Consider the following 22,346-nt stretch of genomic DNA (forward strand, 5'->3'; position numbering starts at 1 on the left):
GGTGATCTTTTTTTGTGATTGAAAGTAGCTAGTGGCTACGTTGTCTGTCTTGACCAAGAACTTGGAGCCTAACAAGTAGTGTCTCCATGTGCGCAGGCAATACACTATGGCCGTCATTTCCTTTTCCTGCACCGTGTAGCGTCGTTCGGTCTCGTTCAGCTTGCGGCTCTCGAATGCTATTGGGTGTCTTTCTTACATTAGGACTCCCCCAATGGCAAAGTCTGAGGCATCTGTATGTACTTCGAAGGTTTTCGAAAAGTCGGGCAGCGTCAAGACCGGTTCTTCTGTTATCGCGGCCTTGAGACCTTCGAAGGTTTATTGGCACTCCGCGCTCCAAACCCACGGCTTATTCTTCTTCTTCAATAACTCGGTCAGCGGAGCGGCCTTTGCGGAGTATCCACTTATGAACCTGCGATATTAATTCACAAGTTCGAGAAACGAGCGTAGCTCGGTCACTTTGGTAGGCACTTCCCATTCTTGGATTGCCTGCACCTTAGTGTCGTCCATTCGTAGTTCGCCCTGGCTGATGATATGGCCCAAGAAATGTACTTCATATTGGGCGAACTCGCACTTCTCCCGTTTAATATAAAGCTGGTTTTCCCGTAAGACTTGGAAGACTTTTCTTAGGTGCTCTACGTGCTCCTCCAAGGTGTTGCTGTAGATGACTATGTCGTCCAAGTACACTACCACGAACTGATCTAGGTAGGGGTGAAAGATTTTGTTCATCAGCGTGCAGAATGTGGCGGGTGTGTTGGTTAGGCCAAAAGGCATCACCAACCACTCGTATGCTCCATATCTGGTTACGCACGCTGTCTTCAGTTAGTCTCCTTCTGCGATGCGTACTTGGTAGTATCCTTTTCGGAGGTCTACCTTTGTGAAGTACTTGGCCTGTCCAAGTCTATCAAATAAGTCTGCAATAAGCGGGATAAGATATTTGTTCTTAATTGTTACCTTATTAAGCTCCCGGTAGTCGATGCATAAGCGCAAGGATCCGTCCTTCTTCTTCTGGAATAATACCGACGCGCCATAAGGTGCCTTAGATGGACGAATGTGACCGACTTTGAGGAGCTCTTTCAACTGTTTCCTTAGCTCCTCTAGTTCGGGTGGAGCCATGTGGTAAGGTGCATGTGCAGGTGGCTTAGCTCCAACCTCCAGCTCTATCTTGTGGTCTACCTCGCGCCTTGGAAGTAGGGTCTTTGGCAGCTCGGCTGGCATCACGTCCTTGTTTTCTTCAAGGACCTTCTCTACGATCGGTGGCAAGGATTCCTTAGCACCATTGTCTTCCTTCGAACTTGCAATGGTGGCCAAGAACGTCGGGTCTCCTTTCTTTAGGCCCTTTACAATCTGCATGGCTGACAGAAGGACATGTCCTTCCTTCTTTGGCACCTTAACTAGAGGTACCATGCACGACCCTTCCCGCTCCATGACCATGAGTCGTTGGAGGTGGGGGTCGATCATCGTGTGGCAACGCTGGAAGAACTTTTGCCCAAGAATAATGTCAAAGATATCCAAAGGAGCGACGATAAAGTTTGTCTTACCTTGCCAACTTCCCAACGTGATACTCACTCCTTGGGCGATTCCGCACACGAGGTCGGTGGTGCATTGACCGTTTTAAGGCGGGTGTTGCTTGGAACATATCTCAACCCTAACCTCTCTGCCGCCGTTTTGGTCATGATGTTTGCTTCTGCCCCGGTGTCCACCATGGCACGAGCTGTACGTCCATTAATGGAGATGTCTACATACTGCGTGTTGAAGTCTCCTGGCTTCTCTGTCTGCTTGGCTATCGCCCCGCATAGTCCAACCATGCCCAACTGCGTCGTGCTCGCATCTTGCCCTTGCTCTTGTGCGTCCTTCTCCTTCCGTTCGCGTAGGATGGCACCAAGGTTTTTCATCTCCGGGCACCTGGCGTAGCCGTGTGGTCTTCCGCATATGTAGCAACCATCTCCCTTGGTGGTCTGCGTCTTCTTCTCCGTGTAGTTCTAGCGCACGAACCGTCTGCTGTCCGGCTTGTGGGGGTCGTGCTACTTGGGGTGTGCCTGCTGCTCCTTGCCTCGGCCGCGGTCTCCCCCACCTTTGGTATGACTGCTCCTTGCATCCTTGCCCTTTGCCTTGTCATGCCGATCATGCTTAAAGTCTGTCAAAGACTCGTCCTGTGTGATGGCTTCGTCTATGGTCTTGACCTGTCGCCGTTCCAACTCCGTCTTGGCCCAATTCTGCAACCCGTCCATGAGGTGGAACAACATGTCTTCGTCCGTGAGGTTAGGAATCTGAAGCGTTAGAGTTGTGAACTCTTTCACGTACGCCCGAATGCTTCCTGTTTGCTTCAGTTCCCTGAACTTGCGCTTAACCTCATATATGACGTTATTAGGGAAGAAGACTTTCTTGGATTCTTCACGGAATTGCTCCCACGTGTTGATGGTGCACGTCCCCTTCCCTATCTCAGCTTCTTTGCGCTTCTACCACAGCATGACCATCTCTGAAAGATACAACACGACAGTGTTGATCTTGGTCTCGTCACTCTTCACCCGACTACACTTGAAGTAATTCTCCAAGTGCCATAAGAAATTCTCCACCTCTTGAGCATCGCGGATGCCTTTAAACATAGGTGGCTTGGGAGCCTCAACCCTGGCCTCCCTATCACGGTCGGGTGATGCGGATCCTCCAGCTTCCATGCCTTCATTGAGTGTCCTCATTTCGACCTTCATGGTTTCAATTGTGTTCAATGCCTCCATGAGCCGGCACTCCAAGGAAGTGATGGCCTCCTTCATCTCAAACTCGGCCCGCTGACGTCCCTCCAACTCCTTACGGATGTTTTCGGTCTCCTCAAGGGTGAAGTCCTCAAGAGTCTTGAATTTGCCATCGGCCACGTTCATGCGCCGACCTAATATCTCCACGGCCTGCCTCGCCACTTCAACCCTTGAGACCCACTCTTCTCCTGCAGTGACGTCAATGGCCCCTTCACCATGTTCATCGTCACTGGGCTCGGTGGTCGAGGGTGGATGAGATGTTAGCGCCTCGCTTGGTGTAGGATCCAGCAGCATTTCTTCAGGACTCTTTTGGTGCTTCTTTCCCTTTCGGGACTTCTTTCCACCATTCAGACGGATGTTGGTGGTGCTAGCGGCGTTTACGTCCCCTTCAGTTGCCATTCCCTTAGTGCAAACCTCGCTCTGATACCACGTTGTCACGGACTTAGAGTGTTGGCTAAAGTTTCGTGCGGCCCTTGATAATTTACTCACTACTCTTTCAAGATCTTGTAAACTCAAGGAAGCCTTTAAGACTTGAATCGCTAAGAGATTGCTTTTAAGGAAAGACTTAGAAAGAACAAAGAGAGAGTTTTGGAAGAAGGCTTTTTGTATTGCTTTTGGAGAATGCTTTACACTTGAGTGATGCCTTTGCAAATGAGTGACACCTCTATTTATACTACTTCCTAAGGACTAAAGTGCAATTAATATTTACATGAGAAGTCCCTAAGATATTTACACATTGGCCCCCTTTCTAGAGAATTCTACACAATCTAGACTTTTCCAAGGCCTTCTTGAAATGTCTAAGGCATTCTAGAGTTCTCTACTTGACTCTAGAAACCTCTATGCCTTCTTGGCTGCAAAATTTGGCTCGAATAGTGGCGGGACATGACACTAATCTCTGCAATAATTCTCCATAACATTAATTAGTTTTATATTCCAGTTTTGCCAATTTACACAATACAATATGCAAATAGCATATCACTGTGAGACCTCATCAATCATATAACTAAGATAAACAAATTAGTAGAAACAGGGCTTTTGAAAATATTTTTTAATTTTTCCATTATCTTGATGGTGCACTAGTAGTACCATAAGTGTTACTATTATATTATTCAAAATACACACATCATTAGTGGTCCTAACCAAAAGAATTAATCCTTAGTCAAATGTTACTTCGCCTCCAAAGTCGTCAAAAAAATTGTCCAAGTGTTCTTATTTTTGGGTTAATAATATTATTAAACTCTGCAATCATGAGGATGTTGAGATGGATGTGTGGGCACACTAGGAGTAATAAGATTAGGAATGAAGTTATCCGGGAGAAGGTGAGAGTGGCCTCTGTGGTGGACAAGCTAAGGGAAGCGAGACTGAGATGGTTTGGACATGTGAAGAGACGATGCGAAGACGCCCCAGTGAGGAGGTGTGAGGGGCTGGTTGTAGAGGGTACGCGGAGGGGTAGAGGTAGGCCAAAGAAGTATTGGGGAGAGGTGATTAGACGGGACTTGGCTCAGCTTCACATTACCGAAGACATGACTCTAGATAGGAAGGAGTGGAAGTCGCGTATTAAGGTTGAAGGTTAGTAGGGCTAGCGTGTTGTCCTTTCTTGCGAGGGCATGGGTTGTTAGCGTGTGTAGTAGTCTTAGCCTTGCACTTGCAGTTCTTGTCTGTGATACCTATAGCCTTATGTTGTTTTGCGTTTCACTTCTCTCATTGTTCTATTGAGGCTACTGTCTCCTCTGTTGATTATTCACTATCTTTCTTATTAGATGGTATGTTTTATACACTGTTTTCCTCGCCTTTAACTTGGATTTGATGTACTTGAGCTGAGGGTCTTTCGGAAACAGCCTCTCTACCTCCACGAGGTAGTGGCAAGGTCTGCGTACACTCTACCCTCCCCAGACTCCACCTAGTGGGATTTCACTGGGTATGTTGTTGTTGTAAACTCTGCAATCATGAAAAATTAATTTCTCACTAAACTTCGATTTTTTGATGTAATAATTGAAATTCCTTCGCTTTTTACTAAGGTCTTTCAGTTCAAATTTTGAAGGGAAAAAAATTAGTCGTAAGAGTTTCACCTTCTTTAGTGGGCTTATCCGACATGATACTAGATTAGTCAGATTAGTGAATTTCACGTACCAAATTATTTTTTAGAAAAAGGACCTAAGTTGTAAACATGGTCAATTTTAGGAAAATACTTGGTCTCCAAGTGCATGGACCAAAGTCTAACCAAATGATGACCATATTCTCACAGTTCCCTTGCTTTCCAAGTAGGCAAGGGGTAGTATAAATAAATAGAATTGACACAATAATTTCACAAACAACTATTAATATTAGTAACTAGTAATTTCACTTTGTTGAAAACACAGAGCACCCATGGCACAAGTTGCTGAAATTCATGTCATGCAAAAACTTCATAAGGAGAAGATGAAGACGACATCAAAAATCGAAACGACCAACAAGAAATTGGTTGGTGATGAAGATAACAAAACTTGTAATTCTGGGAAATGTTGTTCTTGGTTAGGGAAGAAAGTTAGTTGTGTTACTAGACAATTGCTTAGTAGTGCAAGGAACAAACCTGTAATATGTGATTATAAAGATACTACATAATAGTAAAAAATAACTATGTAATGATTTTCTACTAGTGTAATTGTTAGATCGTTAAAGTGATCCTCATTTCATTTTCTTGTTAATCTCACAATTGTAACATGCTATAGAAGCCAACTTTGTCACGTGTAAAAACGAATTCTTTAAAAATAAGGAAAATGACTTCCCGATAGAAATAGGAAAAACAAGTTTCACAAGTGACTATCCATATTAATTGTGTCCTCTCCTCCCTGGCTCCCCACCCTCAGACACGCCTCATCTTCACCCCACCATCATAGCCTCTCATAGTATTTGTCGTATTTGTCTAAATTATATCCAAATGCTTTTAGAGTATATTTGCTCCGTGAATTCTTACATTCTTCGAGTTAATTTCTCGGACAGTCACTCAACTAAAACAACTTTCATCATAGAAAGTCACTCAATTTCATTTTGTAACATAAACATCTCTCAACAGTTACTCAACTAACAACTTCTATCACAAAAAGTCACTCAATTTTTGTTTTGAACACAAATGTCACTTAACTAATGATAAATATTAGTCACTCAATTATTGTCATTTCACCTACAAAGTCACCCAACCAATTCAGACAATATTTTCGATAGATATTGATGACGTGAGATTTCTTTTTCTTTCACAAAAGTGTTTCCCTTTCTGTAGTTCTATCATATATACCAAGAGACTACATGGTCTCCCTTCATTCTGAATCAAAAAATCAGGAGCATAATGGTATCTTTATCTTCAAACTTTTCATATTTTTACATCTTTTTTCTCTTTTTTCACTAAGTTTTACTTTTAGGATACTTGTTAATGCATCCAAAAGACTCTCCAACTGAAAATTATATAGCACCATGAAATATAACAAAAGTGGAACAATTCCATTACTGAATTACAAGATTGTACAAGCACACCCGCCTTTTTTAAGGGAATCGTCCTTCAGCTTATCTGTGACAAATGTGTAAACAAAAATTATTCAGTACGCTTTCATAAAATAAGAACAAAATAATCAAATCCATGGCTTGAGATTCGAGAATCACTTAATCTTGTGTTTTGATACCAAGTTTGTCATGATACAAATTCCCAAGGCCTTGTGACTGGCACCCACTAGTCTAAATCAAGCGAACTCATAACATACATTCTAAGATAGTAAATAACTCATGAGCAGCGGAAAACATGTCTTACAAGCTTCCACAAATGCATAAATGTGGAACATGCTGGATGGTAAATATAAGTTAAACAATGTCTGGTAGCTAGTTAGGAAATAAGTTATTCATGTTAAAATTAATACAACGTGTGGCTTGCAAGTTCGCATAACTAATACATTTATAAGATATGAGGGAATTTATGTATTATCTTTTGTGGGTAGAAGATAGAATAACTGATACATACATTACTAATACATGCATAATTCTAACCAGCTACCAAACGATCCCTTTGCTGACTCAATGCCTGTCCTATCTAGTCTATGTATACTCTTAAAAGACCTCTAAAAGACGACAGCACAATGCATTAGAGCGTTCACTGTATACATAACACTGAACCATGACCTATGAGCTAGAACTAGAAGTACAAAATATAGCAACTTACCATTGTTTCTATCATTAACGGGGGGCCGTACAACAACATGCATAGTGATGACACCTCCTGGAACTTCAATGGCTGGATTCACCAAGAGTTTTACTATTTTCAAGGATCCTTCCAGCATTTATAAGCTTCACGTCATTTGTCGTCCTTGGACCATTATCTTTATCTGCCACAGCAAGATCTTCTGTTAGCTGAGGTATTTGAGGCATGCTAGAAAACGTTTGAGAGCTCACTGAGATTTTCTGGAGATGGGAAAAAAAAGAAGAGAAAATAGCAGCAACATGCACTTCTTGCAAACCCGACAATGCAAATATTAGTCTTAAATTATCCTTTTCATTCCTTAAAAGTAGTGAGAATCATACATTCTCTTTGGCTTTAGAGCAACGAAACAAATAATACGTGGATGTGGCTCAATTTTCATCCATTTTAGATTATTGGCTCAATTATATACAAGAAGATTTGGAAACGCAAGAATGATTCATAGTTCTAGAACTAATATTTTGTCACAAATAATACTCCCTCCATTTCAATTTATTTGCTTGGTTTTGACTTTGGCATGGAGTTAAAGAAGTAAAGAAGACTTTTGAATCTTGTGATCTCAAACTAAAGATATGTAGAATGTATCAAAATAACCTTGAATCTTGTGGCCTTAAACTAAAGATATGTAAAATATACCAAAATGTCATTTAATCTTGTGATTTTAAACATGTCATGTGGAAAGTTGAACTAGAGTGAATGGACTAAAAAGCAAATAAATTGAAACGAACGAGTATTAGTCACTTCATTTGTTCTGCAAGTGTCTTCGCTTTTAGATCTCACATGTTCTTTGGTTGATGGCACCTTTAATTCAGACCAGCGGCAATTCCTTACTGGCCCCTGTTCTAGAGCCTGTGTGAAAGAGGTAGGAAATAATAATCCCGCCCAGGAATAATAATGTGGCAATTCCTTACTGGCCCCTGTTCTTGCTATTAATCGTGAGTATTATTCCTGGGTGGGATTATTATTTCCCAACAACAGAAAGAACATAGAAAAACGATACCATCAAAAGTTGACAAGATAAAGTTTCATTTAATCATACAAGGAAGTGTCCCTTTTGAAGCCAGAAATAATAAGAGTATTTAGGTCGCTCTACGTTTTGAAAGTTTGTAGTGTCTTTTCGATATTAATTGGTAGTATTGTATATGTTGGTTGCTCCAATATCGTTTGTCTGAGCTTGTTATAAAGTAGCACTACTCTCTCCATCTAATCCCATAACATCCCACTCATTTGCTAGTTCATTTTCAAACCTAAGCAATCTATTTGTCCAAGTTAAAATCTTTTTGACGTTTTAATCTCTAGCGATAAATTACTATTACAGTTACTTGACAAGTTCAGAATTTAAGTACTTGTGTTGGAGCTACATAGTTGCAAAAGTCATTGTAGTCAGCTAATTTAACAGTGAGTTACTCCCTCCGTCGCAATCTAAGTGTCTTAGTTTGACTGGGCACAGTGTTGAAGAAATAAAGAGAGACTTTTGAATCTTGTGGTCTTAACTTAAAGATGTGTGTAGTCCTTTAAATCTCGTGGTCTTAAACTTTCCATGTAGGATGTTGGTTTAGTCTAAAAAGGAAAGTAAGACACTTAAATTGGGACAGAGAGAGTAAACAAGAGAAGTAGAGGCTGGGAAAGATACTCAACAACTGGAGAAGACAATTAATCCAACTCAGAATAAGTACTCATGCTGAAGCAATTTAGTTGCTGAATTCACAGCAGCCGTCTAATTTACAGTAAAAGAAAAATGAGAGATAGAGCTGAAGAAATCAACGAATTCAACTCAAAGGAGGTACTGCAGTGAAAACAAAGTCTAGTTCTTTTTTGGTACGGAGGAATAGGCTTTTAATTGACAGACCCCTCGCCCCACTGAAATCAAGGTATTGCAGGGAACATTGGAAGATGGTCAAGATGGATGTAGCAGAATTGGTCGGAAGCTTAATCCAGATATACTTTCTGATTGAGGAGTGAAGATCAACCATGAAAGAACATTTGATCCAACCAACCTGTCTAATGAGAGCAGGGTTCGATTTTCTAACATAAGCTAACTGGACTCGGAAAAGAGGTTGTGAAATCTATAAATAAGGAATGTATTGGAAGATCATTTCATTTAAACTGTTATTGATATTTTGAATGAAGGATTTTCGATAGTAAAACCCATGGAGTCACCAGGTTAATCACTAAAATTCCTATCGCCCGCTTTTATCTTTTCCTGTATCTCCTCTATTTATCTATTTCAAGCGTTTAAGTATCAGAATGCTCCCCTCCTGTGATACAGAGAGCTCACAAGACTGGGCATGTCAAAAGAACGAAGGGATGTGCTGACCAACCAAAAGATGGGTAAGGGACTAAATAATACCAAAGCTTACATGCATTATTTTATCTAATACCTCCTGCCAAACGACCCCTAGTAGTTAAAAGGGATGTGCTGACCTCGTTCATTCATCTTTTTTCTCAAAGAGATCTCGTCCTCATCATCTTGACGTTTGTGCGGAATCGTTTCCTGGGCAATTGCACACACAACCAAAAAGAAATTTCTAATGCAATCCAATTGGAGCAGCCCAAACTGCAACAAGCTGATGGATAATTGCTTCTGCTATAAATACTTGACATACATACCAGGACAAAGGTCACTATCCATGTGGTATGTCTCTTTCGGCTTAATCAAGATGGAGCAGAACCAACGTGGTGCATTGTTGGTCCAGAGAACTTTCAGCTTCCCATGCTTAATTTCAACAGGGTGGTAGCAAAATAGTAAACAAATTTGTTCCTTATTCAACATGCAGCTATTGTCCAAAAAAAGAAGTCAATGGCCCCTTACCACTTATGCATCCTCTTTTTTTTTTTTCGATAACCTCGACTAATTCCATGGGATACCTACCACCTCCCACCAACAACATGTAGCATGTAACTCTATCCACCAAGAGTAGAACACGGGATACCTGCCACCTCCCACCAACACCAGGTATCAGGTAACTCATCAAGAGTAGAACAGAATGGAAGAAATCACCAAGTGTTTTTGTCTTTGCTGGAAATTGAACCTGAGACCTCATGTGCTAAACCAACATCAAGGATTTAGGTGATGCTCATTATTTCTTAGGCATGGAAATTATCAGAGAGCCTCAGGGTATAATTTTGGGACAAAGAAAATTTACGTTGGATTTATTAAGTGACTTTGGCTGCACAGACTTGACGCCAATGTCTTCTCCATTGGATCCTTCCACAAGACTCAAACTTGATGAGGGGGAACTTTTACCAAATCCAACTTTGTATCGTATGTTGCTGGGTAAATTGAACTTTCTCACACATACACGCCCAGACCTCTCCTTTGCGGTTCAACATCTTAGTCAATTTATGCAATCTCCACGACAACCTCACCTTGATGCGGCTTTCAGATGCCTCCGTTATCTTCTCTAGGACCCTGGTTTGGGTATTTTCATGACATCTAATCCTTCTTTTGATCTAATTGCTTTCTGTGACTCTGATTGGGGGCGTTGCCCAGACACTAAACTCTCAATCAGTGGTTATTACATTACACTTGGTGGTTCACCTATCTCGTGGAAATCCAAGAAACAGTCTTTGGTATCACTTTCATCAGCTGAAGCTGAGTATCACTCCCTGCGAAGGGTTGTGGCAGAAATAACTTGGATGGTTCGCTTACTTGCTGCTCTTGGTATTCCTTCTCCTCTCCATATTCCTCCACTCGGATAGCTAGGCAGCCATTCACATCGCCAAAAATCCAGTGATCCACGAATGCACTAAACATGTGGATTTGGATTGTCATTTTGTGAGGCAACAATATCTCTCCGGGCTTATTTCTTTAAATTTTATCCCTTCAACTGCCCAATTGGTTGATGTGTTCACAAAGTCCCTCTCTGTTATAAGTTTGTTAAGTTGTTAGGATCTAGCCTATAGTATAGGGACACCTGTATAGAAGATAGCTGAATAAATGGAATTGAACACTGATCAATAAAATACACAGAGAAAATTTTCCACATTTCTTCTCATTTTTACAATAAGCACTTAGGCCCTGCATTACATATCTTACATTATTTTTATTTAGTTTGCAATAGTCCCATTCTTCTACTCTTTTCTTGAAGTCGATAATTATTTATAGCTAGTATCTGACATCAAAAAAGAGTTCAACCCAATAAGCAAAGATTTTAAAGATTACACGATTGCCATCCCAATTCTCTCATCTTTTTTGAACACAAATGCCTTTTCATTCTCTGTGAGAACCAAACGGTTATATCCATTTTCATCGGCAATTCCAACATTTTGGCAAGTAAATTTTTCTCCGTAGGGACAAAAGACTAGCTTATATGTCGAGCCACCGAGTGACTTAATCTGAAATCGATTGTTCAAGTTCACGGAATCAATCAACTGTTCACCTGTGCTTATAGTGTATAATTGATCCGCGGGTTTAGGAAAGTCGTCTACCATCCACATAGTAAAGTGAGAACAAGTAGGAGAATCAAGATAGAATTTGATGTTTACGGTAGACATCTCACTAATGATGTCATATTTGGGATCATGAGGTGTGATGTAGACTGCTATACCTGTTATGACATAATATAATTAGAAATAATTAAATGGTGTCATTAGACACATAATAATATAATATAATAGTTCTTTGGTCTTAATTTATGCTATATTATCTGATTGGACATTAAATTCAAGAAAGGAAGGAATTTTTTTCTAAGCTATAGTTTAAATTAAAACAAATCTGGTATATATAGCTTATTTTGTCAAGCTTCTAGAAGGTCAATAATTATATTTCTTAACAACAAGATTACACATAAAAAAAAAAACATCTCTACCAAATTAATGAGAACTACAATTTACCTTCCTTTTCTCTTTTATACATTTAAAAGTACTTTTAAAAAAATATGCGCCAAATGCAAACTACTAGTAAACACACTTCTCAATACTTGAATCAAACACAAACTCCTATTCTATATTATCAAAATATTTTTGTGAAAAAATAGTTTTAATTTAATAAGATGTTCACTTAGTCAAAACAAACTCTTAGACATTTTTGTGGCAAAGAAAGAGTTCATCTCATTAAGGATAATATGAATTTCAAAATTTAAATTATTTTTACATTAATTATCACTGGAACAATGAGAATAACTTATATAATTGAACAATACCATTATCGAGGTCATTGCGTGATTGCACCACCGATGTGGGACAATCGTTTTGACCTTGATTTCCGAGATTAGCAAGCCTCACGCCTCCGCCACCAGCTCCCCATATAGCCGAAACTATAAAGTACCTTGAGTTTTTGTTGAGGGGATTACCCTCTATGTCTCTTATAGTTCGAAATGCTTGATTTGGTATATTATTTGTGGAACTTGCTAAGGTAAATAAGAGAAGAAATGCAAGAGAAAACAAGAGTAATAAGATGATCTTCATATTTTTAATTTTTTTTGTTTATTTCTTACTAGGTAGGTTATATGTTTTTTGTTAATTAATTTGGATGTTGAATTTATAGAGAAAATGTGACTTGATATTCTTAAAATGTTTACCACGTTTATCTATGACATTATTGTTGTACGTTTCTTTCTAATTTAATTTAATATCATGATTTAAGTAAGGGGCGGAAAATTAAGTAAATTTTTTTGGGGAAATTACGCCCGCGCGGATAAACAAATATATACTAATTAATTAGTTAATATTGGTATAGTTTAAATTAATTATCACTCGCAATCTTTTTTTTAGCTATAATTATGTGCGCCTCTCCTCTTTTCCTCTCTCTCGCCTCTCTCCTCTCTTATACATATACAAATATAAATTATAAATATACAAATACAATTTGCCTCTCTCCATTCTCTGCTCTCTCTCCTCCCTCTCCCAATTCGCTCGCCTCTCTCCTAATCACTCTTTACAGGTACACAAATACATATATGTACCAGTTACATATATACGATTATCTGACAGATAGACATATACAATTCGACAAATATACAAACACAATTCACCTCTCTCCACTCTTTGCCCGCCTCTCTCCTCGCTCTAACATGTAGCTACGAATCGTAATAACAAACTATAGCTATAAAGCCTAATTAAGTTATTTTCAGTGGCAAATGCGAAATTTCCTCAATGAATTTGGACCCTCAAAAGGCATATATGTCTTATTTATCAAAGCATATAGAGTCGGCCTTGGTTCTAAATCAAGGTTAAGTCTCGTGTCAAGGCCCGGATATTTATTTTGGTTCCGAGTCGAGGTAGAGGGTCGGGGCTGAGGTATCTAGTCCCGGGTGAAGGTAGGTCTCGGGTTCGAATTCTGGATGAGTCTTCGGACAATTATTTAGAGGCGGCAAAAAAAAGTTAGGAGCAATGCATCTTATTCATGTGAAAATTATGAAGTGAAGAGCCATTATTGAAATATATCTATAGAAAAAAAGTGTACGATAATATGCTTATCAAGAATATATAATGACAAACATTGTTTTGAGTATTATGTCTAAGTTATCCACCTAAAAATGTATAATAAAATAAAATAAAATAAAAGACAAAAAAAGTGAGGCAAGGTGAGTCACCATTAAAATTATTCTAAACTTTGGTTAAGGAAAAAAAAAGTTGAGGCAAAAAAAAAAGAAAAGATAATCCCAGCTTTCCATGTTTTATCGAGTAAATTATTTCTTTAACTTACATCAATTTTACGTGTCTTTTAAATCGTTTCATCTTTTACTTGGGTTAAAATTTTCATTTATTGACTAAGTATTTTGAGTATAAATTCTCATGTAAATTAGAGAAGAGAAAATGGTCAAATGATCCCTCAACGTATATTCGGATTTTTAACTACACACTTAAATTTTACGGGAGTCCTATCACCCTTCTGTACTGTTTAAAACTGAAATTATTACCTCCTTGAATGCTTAGCTAGCATAGTGAGTGTATTTCACTCTCTTTGGGAGAGTGAGTATCAAATCTATTATTAAAACTGTAATTTTAATATCTCTTTTCAATAAATATATATGCATTTTAAATTATTTTATCTTTCTTTTTTGTTTTCTTTCTTCTCCAACAATATAAACAAATCTCTCAATCTTTCACCATCTCTAAGTCTTGCTGCTCATCTTCACCAGATTCACTATTATTGATTCCAAACAAATTTTCAAACTCATAAAATTCTTGCAAAATTAATCAACCTAAATCAATTGTAGATAAGTTTACATATATTTATATCACCCCAAGATACTTTGGATTCGATTTGAGAAAAATCAATTTGGGTTTACTTCAAACCCAATTGAACCCACCAAATTTTATTTTATTTTTACTAATAGATCCTTTAATTATCAATCTCAAATCTCAATCAATCAACTATATCTAAAAAACTATCGCTATTAATCTCGTTAATTCATCAACCGTCGTAGAATCAGTCTCTTCCTCTTCGAAATTGTCGTCGCAATCGACGATGACGTGGAAGACATCGTAGGCTCCTCCTCCTCATCTTCCTTGAGAGGATTACTTATCTTTGGTGACCACCATTAATGGCAATATTTTGCCATGTTCGTCTTCTCTCCCGCCTTCACTTTTTTTAAAATTTGATTTTTAGGTTTCAAATGGGCAAAACCGGAATATCTCTGGATAAGCTCTGAAAACATTATTCACCTTTCTTCCTTAAAGACCCAATTTCATGGACTTATGGTGTTCTAGTAATGGTGAAAATGGTGAAAGTACTTTGGGTGTTTGAAGGGATGGGTCAGAATATAGAAGAAAAGGGTAAATAAATGTAAAAATTAAAAAAAAAAAAAAATTGATGAGGTATCAAATGCGTGAAACTCACATGCCACCATAGATCTGGTTATGTACTTTTAAGGGTATAATTAATTCATCTTTAAACAGTTCAGGGGTGATAGAATTTCCGTAAAGTTTAAGTGTGTAGTTGAAAATTTGGATATACGTTGAGGGGGCATTTGACCATTTTCTCCAATTAGAGAATAGTTTACCTATTGAAAAAGAAAATATTTGTCGAGTAAATATTAGTATTAAAGTTGATACGATTTTTTTTAAATAAAGAAAGACTGACATGACGTTTTAAAAAATATTGGGTTTGGTTGATTGATTTTATTATTACGTAAAATTCAATTCTTATTGGTGTCTATATCAACTTTTTGCATGAAATATAAATATACTGAACATCACCAGTAAACCATGTTTTATCCAGGGACGGCTCAAATCAGTTGGTGGCCTAAGGCCAAAATCAAACTAGAGGCCTCAAAAAAAAATTATAAATGTTTTTATTTTAAATCTATTTTTCCAACTTTTTGAGATGCAAAGTTGTTAATAATTTTTGTGTAGTCAATCTCTTCTAATAATTTTTTTTCAATCGATAATATAGCCAAACCACTTAATCTTTCTTGAGACATTATCGATCTTAAATAATATTTTATTATTCTTAATTTTGAAAAACTTATTTCGGCTGAGGCGACTGTTACGGGAATTGTTAACATTATTCTATAAGCAATGTAAGCATTTGGAAAAGAATCAAGTCTTTTTATTTGATTGAGTATCTCAATTAGAGTATTATCTTCTACTTTTATGATTTTCTTTAACACTTTTGATTCAGAAAATAAGTCTAAACCGTCAATATCGGAGTGAGTATTATGTTTTAAGGAACATTCAAGTTTAAGACAATATTTTTTCAAATTCTCATCATCTAATGATCTCAATTTTTTCCCACTAAATAGAAAACCAAAAATATTTTCATATACTTCAAATTGTTCAAATATATTTTGAAGTGAAAAGATGGCTTGGTGTACTATGTATAAGAAGTAATCAACTCTAAATGATTCTTCAAGAGATCTTGTGATTTCATTATCAACATTCTCATCAAATTGTTTTTTCTATAAATTACACGTTTCTTACGAAATACAGGTTCTATATTCATCTCTAATGCAATTTACTTAGCCGAAATCATAGTACTTGTAAATCCTTCTTCTCTATATGTTTTAAAAAAAGAAACTAAACCTCTTAATTGATCTATAGCGACATCAAAATCTAACAAATATTTTAAAACACTATTTACAATATCAAATAAAAAATATAATAAACATAAGACACAAAACAAAAATAATATTAGAAATTAGAATGATATTACCGAATTCAAAAGCTATGAAGACTTGATTTCCAAAAATGAATCGGGCTGCTGCAATATAGTTTTCTCCAAATTTAAAATATAAACTATCAATAGAACGAGTAAATTTTTAAGCTTTGAATAAGAGAGACATGCAAGATTAGAAAAAAGAAAGTGAGAAGAAATAGAAGGGAGGAGGATAGAATATATAAAAATAAAATTAGAAAAAAAATAAGGTAAAAAAATAAAATAACTTGTACGTTAAAAAAAAAAGTACACAACTTTTTATTGAAAAGTCAAAAAGTCATAGTCATATCTATCATACTATTACTTCATTGAACCGTTTTGCATTTATTGTCTTGGTTCTAACAATTTTGTTTAAAAAATTTAATCCTTCCTAATTAACTAAAAAATGGGGCCTTTGCATTTATTGTCTTAGTTCTAATATTATTTTTTAAAATTTAATCCTACCTAATTAACTAAAAATGGGGCCCCTAAAATTGGGGGCCTAAGGCAAAAGACTTTTTTTAAGCCTTACCAGCCGCCCCTGGTTTTATCACTTTCAATAGTTATTAAAACACTAAATTTGGAATTATATATAATATAATGGAGATGAGAGGGAGTCGCTCGGATGGTAAGCACCCCTCACTTCCAACCAGAAGGTTGCAAGTTCGAGTCACCAAGGGAGCAAAATGAGTGGGAGCTCCTAGGGGAGGGTAAAAAAAATAAAAATAAAAATAAAATATATATATAATTAGCTAGAGTTTGCATTTACAACGATAATAGTAACAACGTAATCAATATAATTTTACAAGTGAAATTTAAGAAGGATAACAATAAAATGTTTTTATTCACCAACTGAACATTAGAAAATATTTTCTTGAAAAACAAGTTGGTTTCTAACTTATTTTCTTATGTTTGGTTAATGAGTGAAAAATATTTTTCAGAACAATTTGTATCAGCCTATCATGAATCGGGTTCTGAGTCAAGATTTGAATTTCGAGTCAAGATATGGAGTAAGGAGTTAGATCCTGAGTAAGAAGTTTTGTCCTGAATCAGAGTTGGAAATTAGGGTTGGGGACGAGATAGGGAGTCAGGTCTCAAGTTGGGGTTGGGAGTGGAGTAAGAGAGTTTTGGATAGCATTTTTTTAACTTTAAGTAGGAAAGTCATAAGTTAGAAAAAAAAAAACAATTTCATTTTAAAATTATTTTCCAAAACATTTGGGACAAAGGTGAGAAAATTGAAGATCATACCTAACACACCCTTAATAATTATATACCTTTTAGAGGTTCCTACAACGTCCTGCCATACTTCAAGAGGAGTATGGTTGGTAGATACTGATAGATAATTCATATTTTATGATGAGTAATATGAATTGATTCATATTTGACTGACTTTTGATATGAATCAGATATTCAACCATTTCTCTACACATGACAAATAACTACAAATACTAGATTGTTATCTAATGTTTGCAACAATTTAAGAAAGTTTAGATTAAAATCATTCCAACAATTTTTTTCATAAAATTTTCAATTTGCTTAAAAGAAATCTTTAGACTAAACTCTAAAAGATTCATAAGTTTCCAAACGAACTACAAAGATAATCATTTACTAAACAGCTATCCCAAACAGCATCAACCAGAAAAATTTAGTCTAGTACTTAGTCTCCTCACTTCCCAAAGAGAATGTTGAAGAAATAACATAACAGAAAATAAAAAGATAGCATCATAAGCTGGCCTTTGTTCTAAATTTTTGCACAAGAAATCTTCAAATTTCTAGCCAACTCAATCTGTTCCTCACTTGTTGTTCCTACGATTGCCTGGAAATTAAATGAAAAAAAATATTAACATATCAATCAAAAAAAAAAGAAATAATAATAATAATAATAATAATAATAATAATAATAATAATAATAATAATAATATATATGTGTGTGTCTGTGTGTGTGTGTGTGTGAGAGAGAGAGAGAGAGAGAGAGAAATGAAATGTGAACAAAAATGGCTTACGAAAATCGGGGTTCGATGCTAGAAGGCGTAAGAAAGGATCCACTGGTTGACCATTCTCAGCATAGTTTGGATTGTATAAATTGTTAGGAATTGGTCTGCACTACCAATTTCACATTTCAACACATAAAAAATAAAATATAGTCTAAGCACCCATATATCCACTCCCTCAAATTTTGACACAAATTAATAAGAAAATAATATCATATAAAATGAAACAGAAAAAATATATGATTACGTTGAACGTGGAGCTCTTGTTGTGGAGGTACTTCGTGGAGCATTTGGATATTGAGGATTTGTCCCAATGACTCCTCTCTGCATTCATTTGATTAAACAAAATAAAAATAGAAAATGTTACGACCTTGAACAATTACAAAAAGTTAATATTTTCACATTATAATAATTATGTTTGCTTAAAAAATTACTTGCATAAACTAACTTTTAAACTAGTAATATAAATTAGGTTTAGATGTATACTCTTGAACGCAAAGAGAATGCATGTGTTAATTGTAGCATTCTTCCTTGATTATAACTTGCCTGTATTTATTTAACATAAAATGTAAGTTGCCCAATACAACTAACAAACCCTTTTTATGGTACTGTCGTCATTCTAATTTTTGTTTGTGGAATACTAATTTTCTTAAATAACATCGTACCCTTGTACTACGAGCTCTCACAGATCCACTTGAAGGAATGACAACCCTATTAGAGTCTGCATTGTAGCCCTGCTAATAGAGGAACCATAAAAGTAACATTATCAATGATGAATTAGAGCAATTGAGTTTTTAAATTGTGACTTTATATTAGTGACTTGATTGTAACTATATAACTTTATATTAAAACAATAATGATTCCAAAAAAAAAAGAAAAGAAGATGATACCTCTGAAGGTAAATTTTGGCCAAGCGTAAATGAGATCAGTTCAGGAATAGGATTAAACTGTACAGGCCTTGACAAGAGAAAAAAACAACATGCATTAGTTATTCATAAAAATAATATTAATTGAAAACTTTTCGATTATGTTTTTGATAATATAGTCATTAATAAAATAAAAATAGATTGATAAATTAATACAACATTGAACAAAGTGTTTAAATCCAAAAATAAAATAGAAATAGATTGATAAATTAGAAAAGAGAAACAAAATAATTTTTTTTTATATCTTGAAACAACAGAAATTACAGGATCATATCTTCAAGAATAAGTTAAGTTTCCTCAAAACTTTATAACTGTACTTAAGAGTTAAATATACATCTTACTTTTAATATGTGCATAGTAAATTTGATTGTGTTTGCAAGTATTGCTTTATATATTTATCATTTATTGAATATAAAAATATAAAAATAGATTGATGAAATTAAGTTTGCACAATTCTAAATTCAACATTGATTTACCAATAATACTAATCGTTTGCTATCAGTTTCAAACATTTCTATCATAACACATAATTGTTTATTTGTGAAGAAGAAAAATGATTGATATACTCCTATACATTATTAAATTATTCTATTTTATCTTTTATTATATTATCTGATTAATTTAATCCTTGTCGTTAAGAAAATTATCAAATATATCGTTAAATTAAGCCCCCCCCCCCCCCCCCCCCCCCAAAACCAATCATCTAGCCAAACTTACCCAATGCTAATAAAAAATTATTCATTCATGAATCACCATTTAAATTCAACCCGCAGCCCATTAGATCAAAATAAAATCAAATGACATATAAAGCGAAATGGAGTAAGTTATGCTTACATCCTCATCGGAGCAGTTGTCTCCATGCTTTCTCTCTCGATGTCTTCTCTCTGCATTCGAAAATTATAAAATAATGAAATTTGTTACCAAGTTTTTTTTTTTTGAACAATTACATAAACAAAATATTTTGAAATTGTGATATTTATTTTATTAAAAATTTACATGTATAAATTAACTTTTAAACTAGGGTATATAAATTAAGGATTAAACATATACTCCTGAACGCGAAGATGATCCACGCATTAATATTGGCATTCCTCCTTGCTCATATCTTGTCTGCATTTATTCAACATAAAAATGTAAGTTTCTCAATAATACTAACAAACCTTGTTTGATACTTTAATCATTTCAATTTTTTGGATATATTTTGATTCAATACAAAAAATTAAGAAACAAAGGGAAGATATTTAGAGTCAAGAATTTATAAATATGTTATATAACATCCGTATTATAAATGTTTCATTAAAGATAAAATCAAAAGTTTAAACTTAAATTTATTTTTAAATATAAAAATATGTCAATAAGAGTAGTATGAAAGAAAAAAGAAGAAAAATTAAAATATTTTTACCACCATACCCTCATAGAACCACGAGTTCCCAAATTCACCCTTGAAGGAATGACAACCCCATTAGAGTCTCCATTGTTTCCCTGCATACACATACAATTAAAAAAAATATATATCAATGTTTAAGTACTAGCTTTACTAATTAAAAGGGCAATAAAGATTTACTTATTGTAACTTCATATTAGTCATTTGTGTAAAGACCTCGACTATAAATGAATATTGATCCTAACTTAATTTTAAAAATTGAAAATTATCTAAGTTTAGCTCTCAATCCACCATCACGGACTCGACACTCTTCTCCACCTTTCGTTTCGTGTGTACACATAAGACTAGACATCCAAAACATGAATATTGTAACACAAGAGTCTGACATGATGAATAATAAATTATACTAGCTTTACCAATTAAAAGGGAAATAAAGATATACTTATTGTAACCTCTTCTTAGTCACTTGTGTGTGAAAAGACCTCGATTATAAATGAATATTGATCCTAATTTAATTTTAAAAATTAAAAATTATCTAAGATCACATAAAGAGATAAAATGCCCTCAATACACCAACGGAGACTTAACGCTCTTCTCCCCCCCCCCCCCCCCCCCCCCCCCTTTCATGTGTACACATAAGTCTAGACATCCAAAACATGAATATATATATATAAAATTACTAGTTTTACTTTAAAAGGGAAATAAAGATATACTTATTGTAACTTCATCTTAGTCACTTGTGTGTGGATAGACCTCTATTATAAATGAATATTGATCCTAATTTAATTTTAAAAATTAAAAATTATCTAAGATCACATGAAGAGATAAAATGTCCTGAATACACCAACGGAGACTTAACACTCTTCTCCACCCCCCCGTATCATGTGTACACATAAGTCTAGGCATCCAAAACATGAATATTGTAACACAAGAGTCTGACTTGAATAATAAATTAAAATTAATTTAAATATATATAAATATAATTACTAGTTTTACTAATTAAAAGGGCAATAAGATATACTTATTGTAACTTCATCTTAGTCACTTTGTTTGCAAAGACCTCGATTATAAATGAATATTGATCCTAATTTAATTTTAAAAATTAAAAATTATCTAAGATCACATAAAGAGATGAAATGCCCTCAATACACTAATGGGGACTTAACACTCTTCTCCACCCTCCGTTTCATGTGTAATAAGATTAGACATCCAAAACATAAATACCGTAACACAAGAGTCTGATATGATGAATAATTAATGAATCTATAACTCAAATATCATGATGAAATATCAGTCTTACCCTAATCAATTAAAAAATTATCGTATTTCAGAAATAAGAATTACATAAATCATATAAAAATATCAAATATGAGATAACTTACCGATGTGGAAATCAACACCCCCTCGCCCCCACCCCTCCCTTTCACTGCCTCTTATCAAATATATACTTATACCCAAACCAAGATGGTAAATAAAATATTATAAAAAGAAGATACCTGTTGAGGTAAATTTTGATCAACAGGAAATGAGAGCCCAGAAGCAGGATTAGACACAGGCTTGACCAAAAAATATTATAAAAATAATATTATAAAACAAAAGACAAACAAATATTTAATATAAAAAGTAGAAAGATTAATATGCATTTATAATTAATATAGAAATTGACATGTACATTATATATCATGTCATATTGATTCATTGGATCTGATGAAGCTTCAACATGTGGATGTTGAATGTTGCAAAAAGAAAGAAGGAAAGGAAAAATATGTATATAAACCATGAACTCCAATATTTAGTTTGATTTGTTTTTTTAAAATCATTATTTTGATTAATTTGTTGTTTAAAAGACATAGTTATGCAAGAATCAGGAGCCATTTGATTTTGAGATACATTATGTAGGGAATGAATATTAGGTTTATGATATAGGTTTAATAATATATAGATTAGTAATTGAGATATTATTTTGTTATTAATTTATTTTGAATTCAATTAAATTG

The 22,346-nt window shown here is 35.1% G+C and overlaps 3 protein-coding genes across 3 annotated transcripts in view; 1 reads left to right on the plus strand and 2 right to left on the minus strand.

The window, feature by feature from the left end:
• Positions 1-22,346, plus strand: part of LOC125820192 (phosphopantothenate--cysteine ligase 2-like) — a 429,006-nt gene that overhangs the window by 96,151 nt on the left and 310,509 nt on the right. The gene's annotated exons all lie outside the window — the stretch shown is intronic.
• Positions 6,145-22,346, minus strand: part of LOC125820211 (membrane-anchored ubiquitin-fold protein 6-like) — a 72,295-nt gene continuing 56,093 nt past the window's right edge. The window contains exon 4 of the mRNA XM_049499641.1: positions 6,145-6,288. Coding sequence (XP_049355598.1) covers positions 6,233-6,288 — 56 coding nt within the window. The 3' untranslated portion in view covers positions 6,145-6,232. The remainder of the gene's footprint in view (positions 6,289-22,346) is intronic.
• On the minus strand, positions 10,935-12,327 carry LOC125820212 (cysteine protease inhibitor 3-like). Its single transcript, XM_049499642.1, has 2 exons — positions 12,111-12,327; positions 10,935-11,516 (listed from the first exon to the last, which is right to left on the minus strand). The coding sequence occupies exon 2, from the start codon at positions 11,461-11,463 to the stop codon at positions 11,128-11,130; it is 336 nt and encodes a 111-aa protein (XP_049355599.1). The 5' UTR covers positions 11,464-11,516; positions 12,111-12,327; the 3' UTR covers positions 10,935-11,127.

Source organism: Solanum verrucosum, unplaced genomic scaffold (genome assembly GCF_900185275.1).
Source record: "Solanum verrucosum unplaced genomic scaffold, falcon-dt-bn FXZP01000229.1, whole genome shotgun sequence".
In the NCBI taxonomy this organism is placed as follows: Eukaryota; Viridiplantae; Streptophyta; class Magnoliopsida; order Solanales; family Solanaceae; genus Solanum; species Solanum verrucosum.

Bases quoted from the DNA above. Each gene is read 5' to 3' on its own strand.
- LOC125820212 (XM_049499642.1), bottom strand. From the start codon at position 11,463: ATGTCTACCGTAAACATCAAATTCTATCTTGATTCTCCTACTTGTTCT.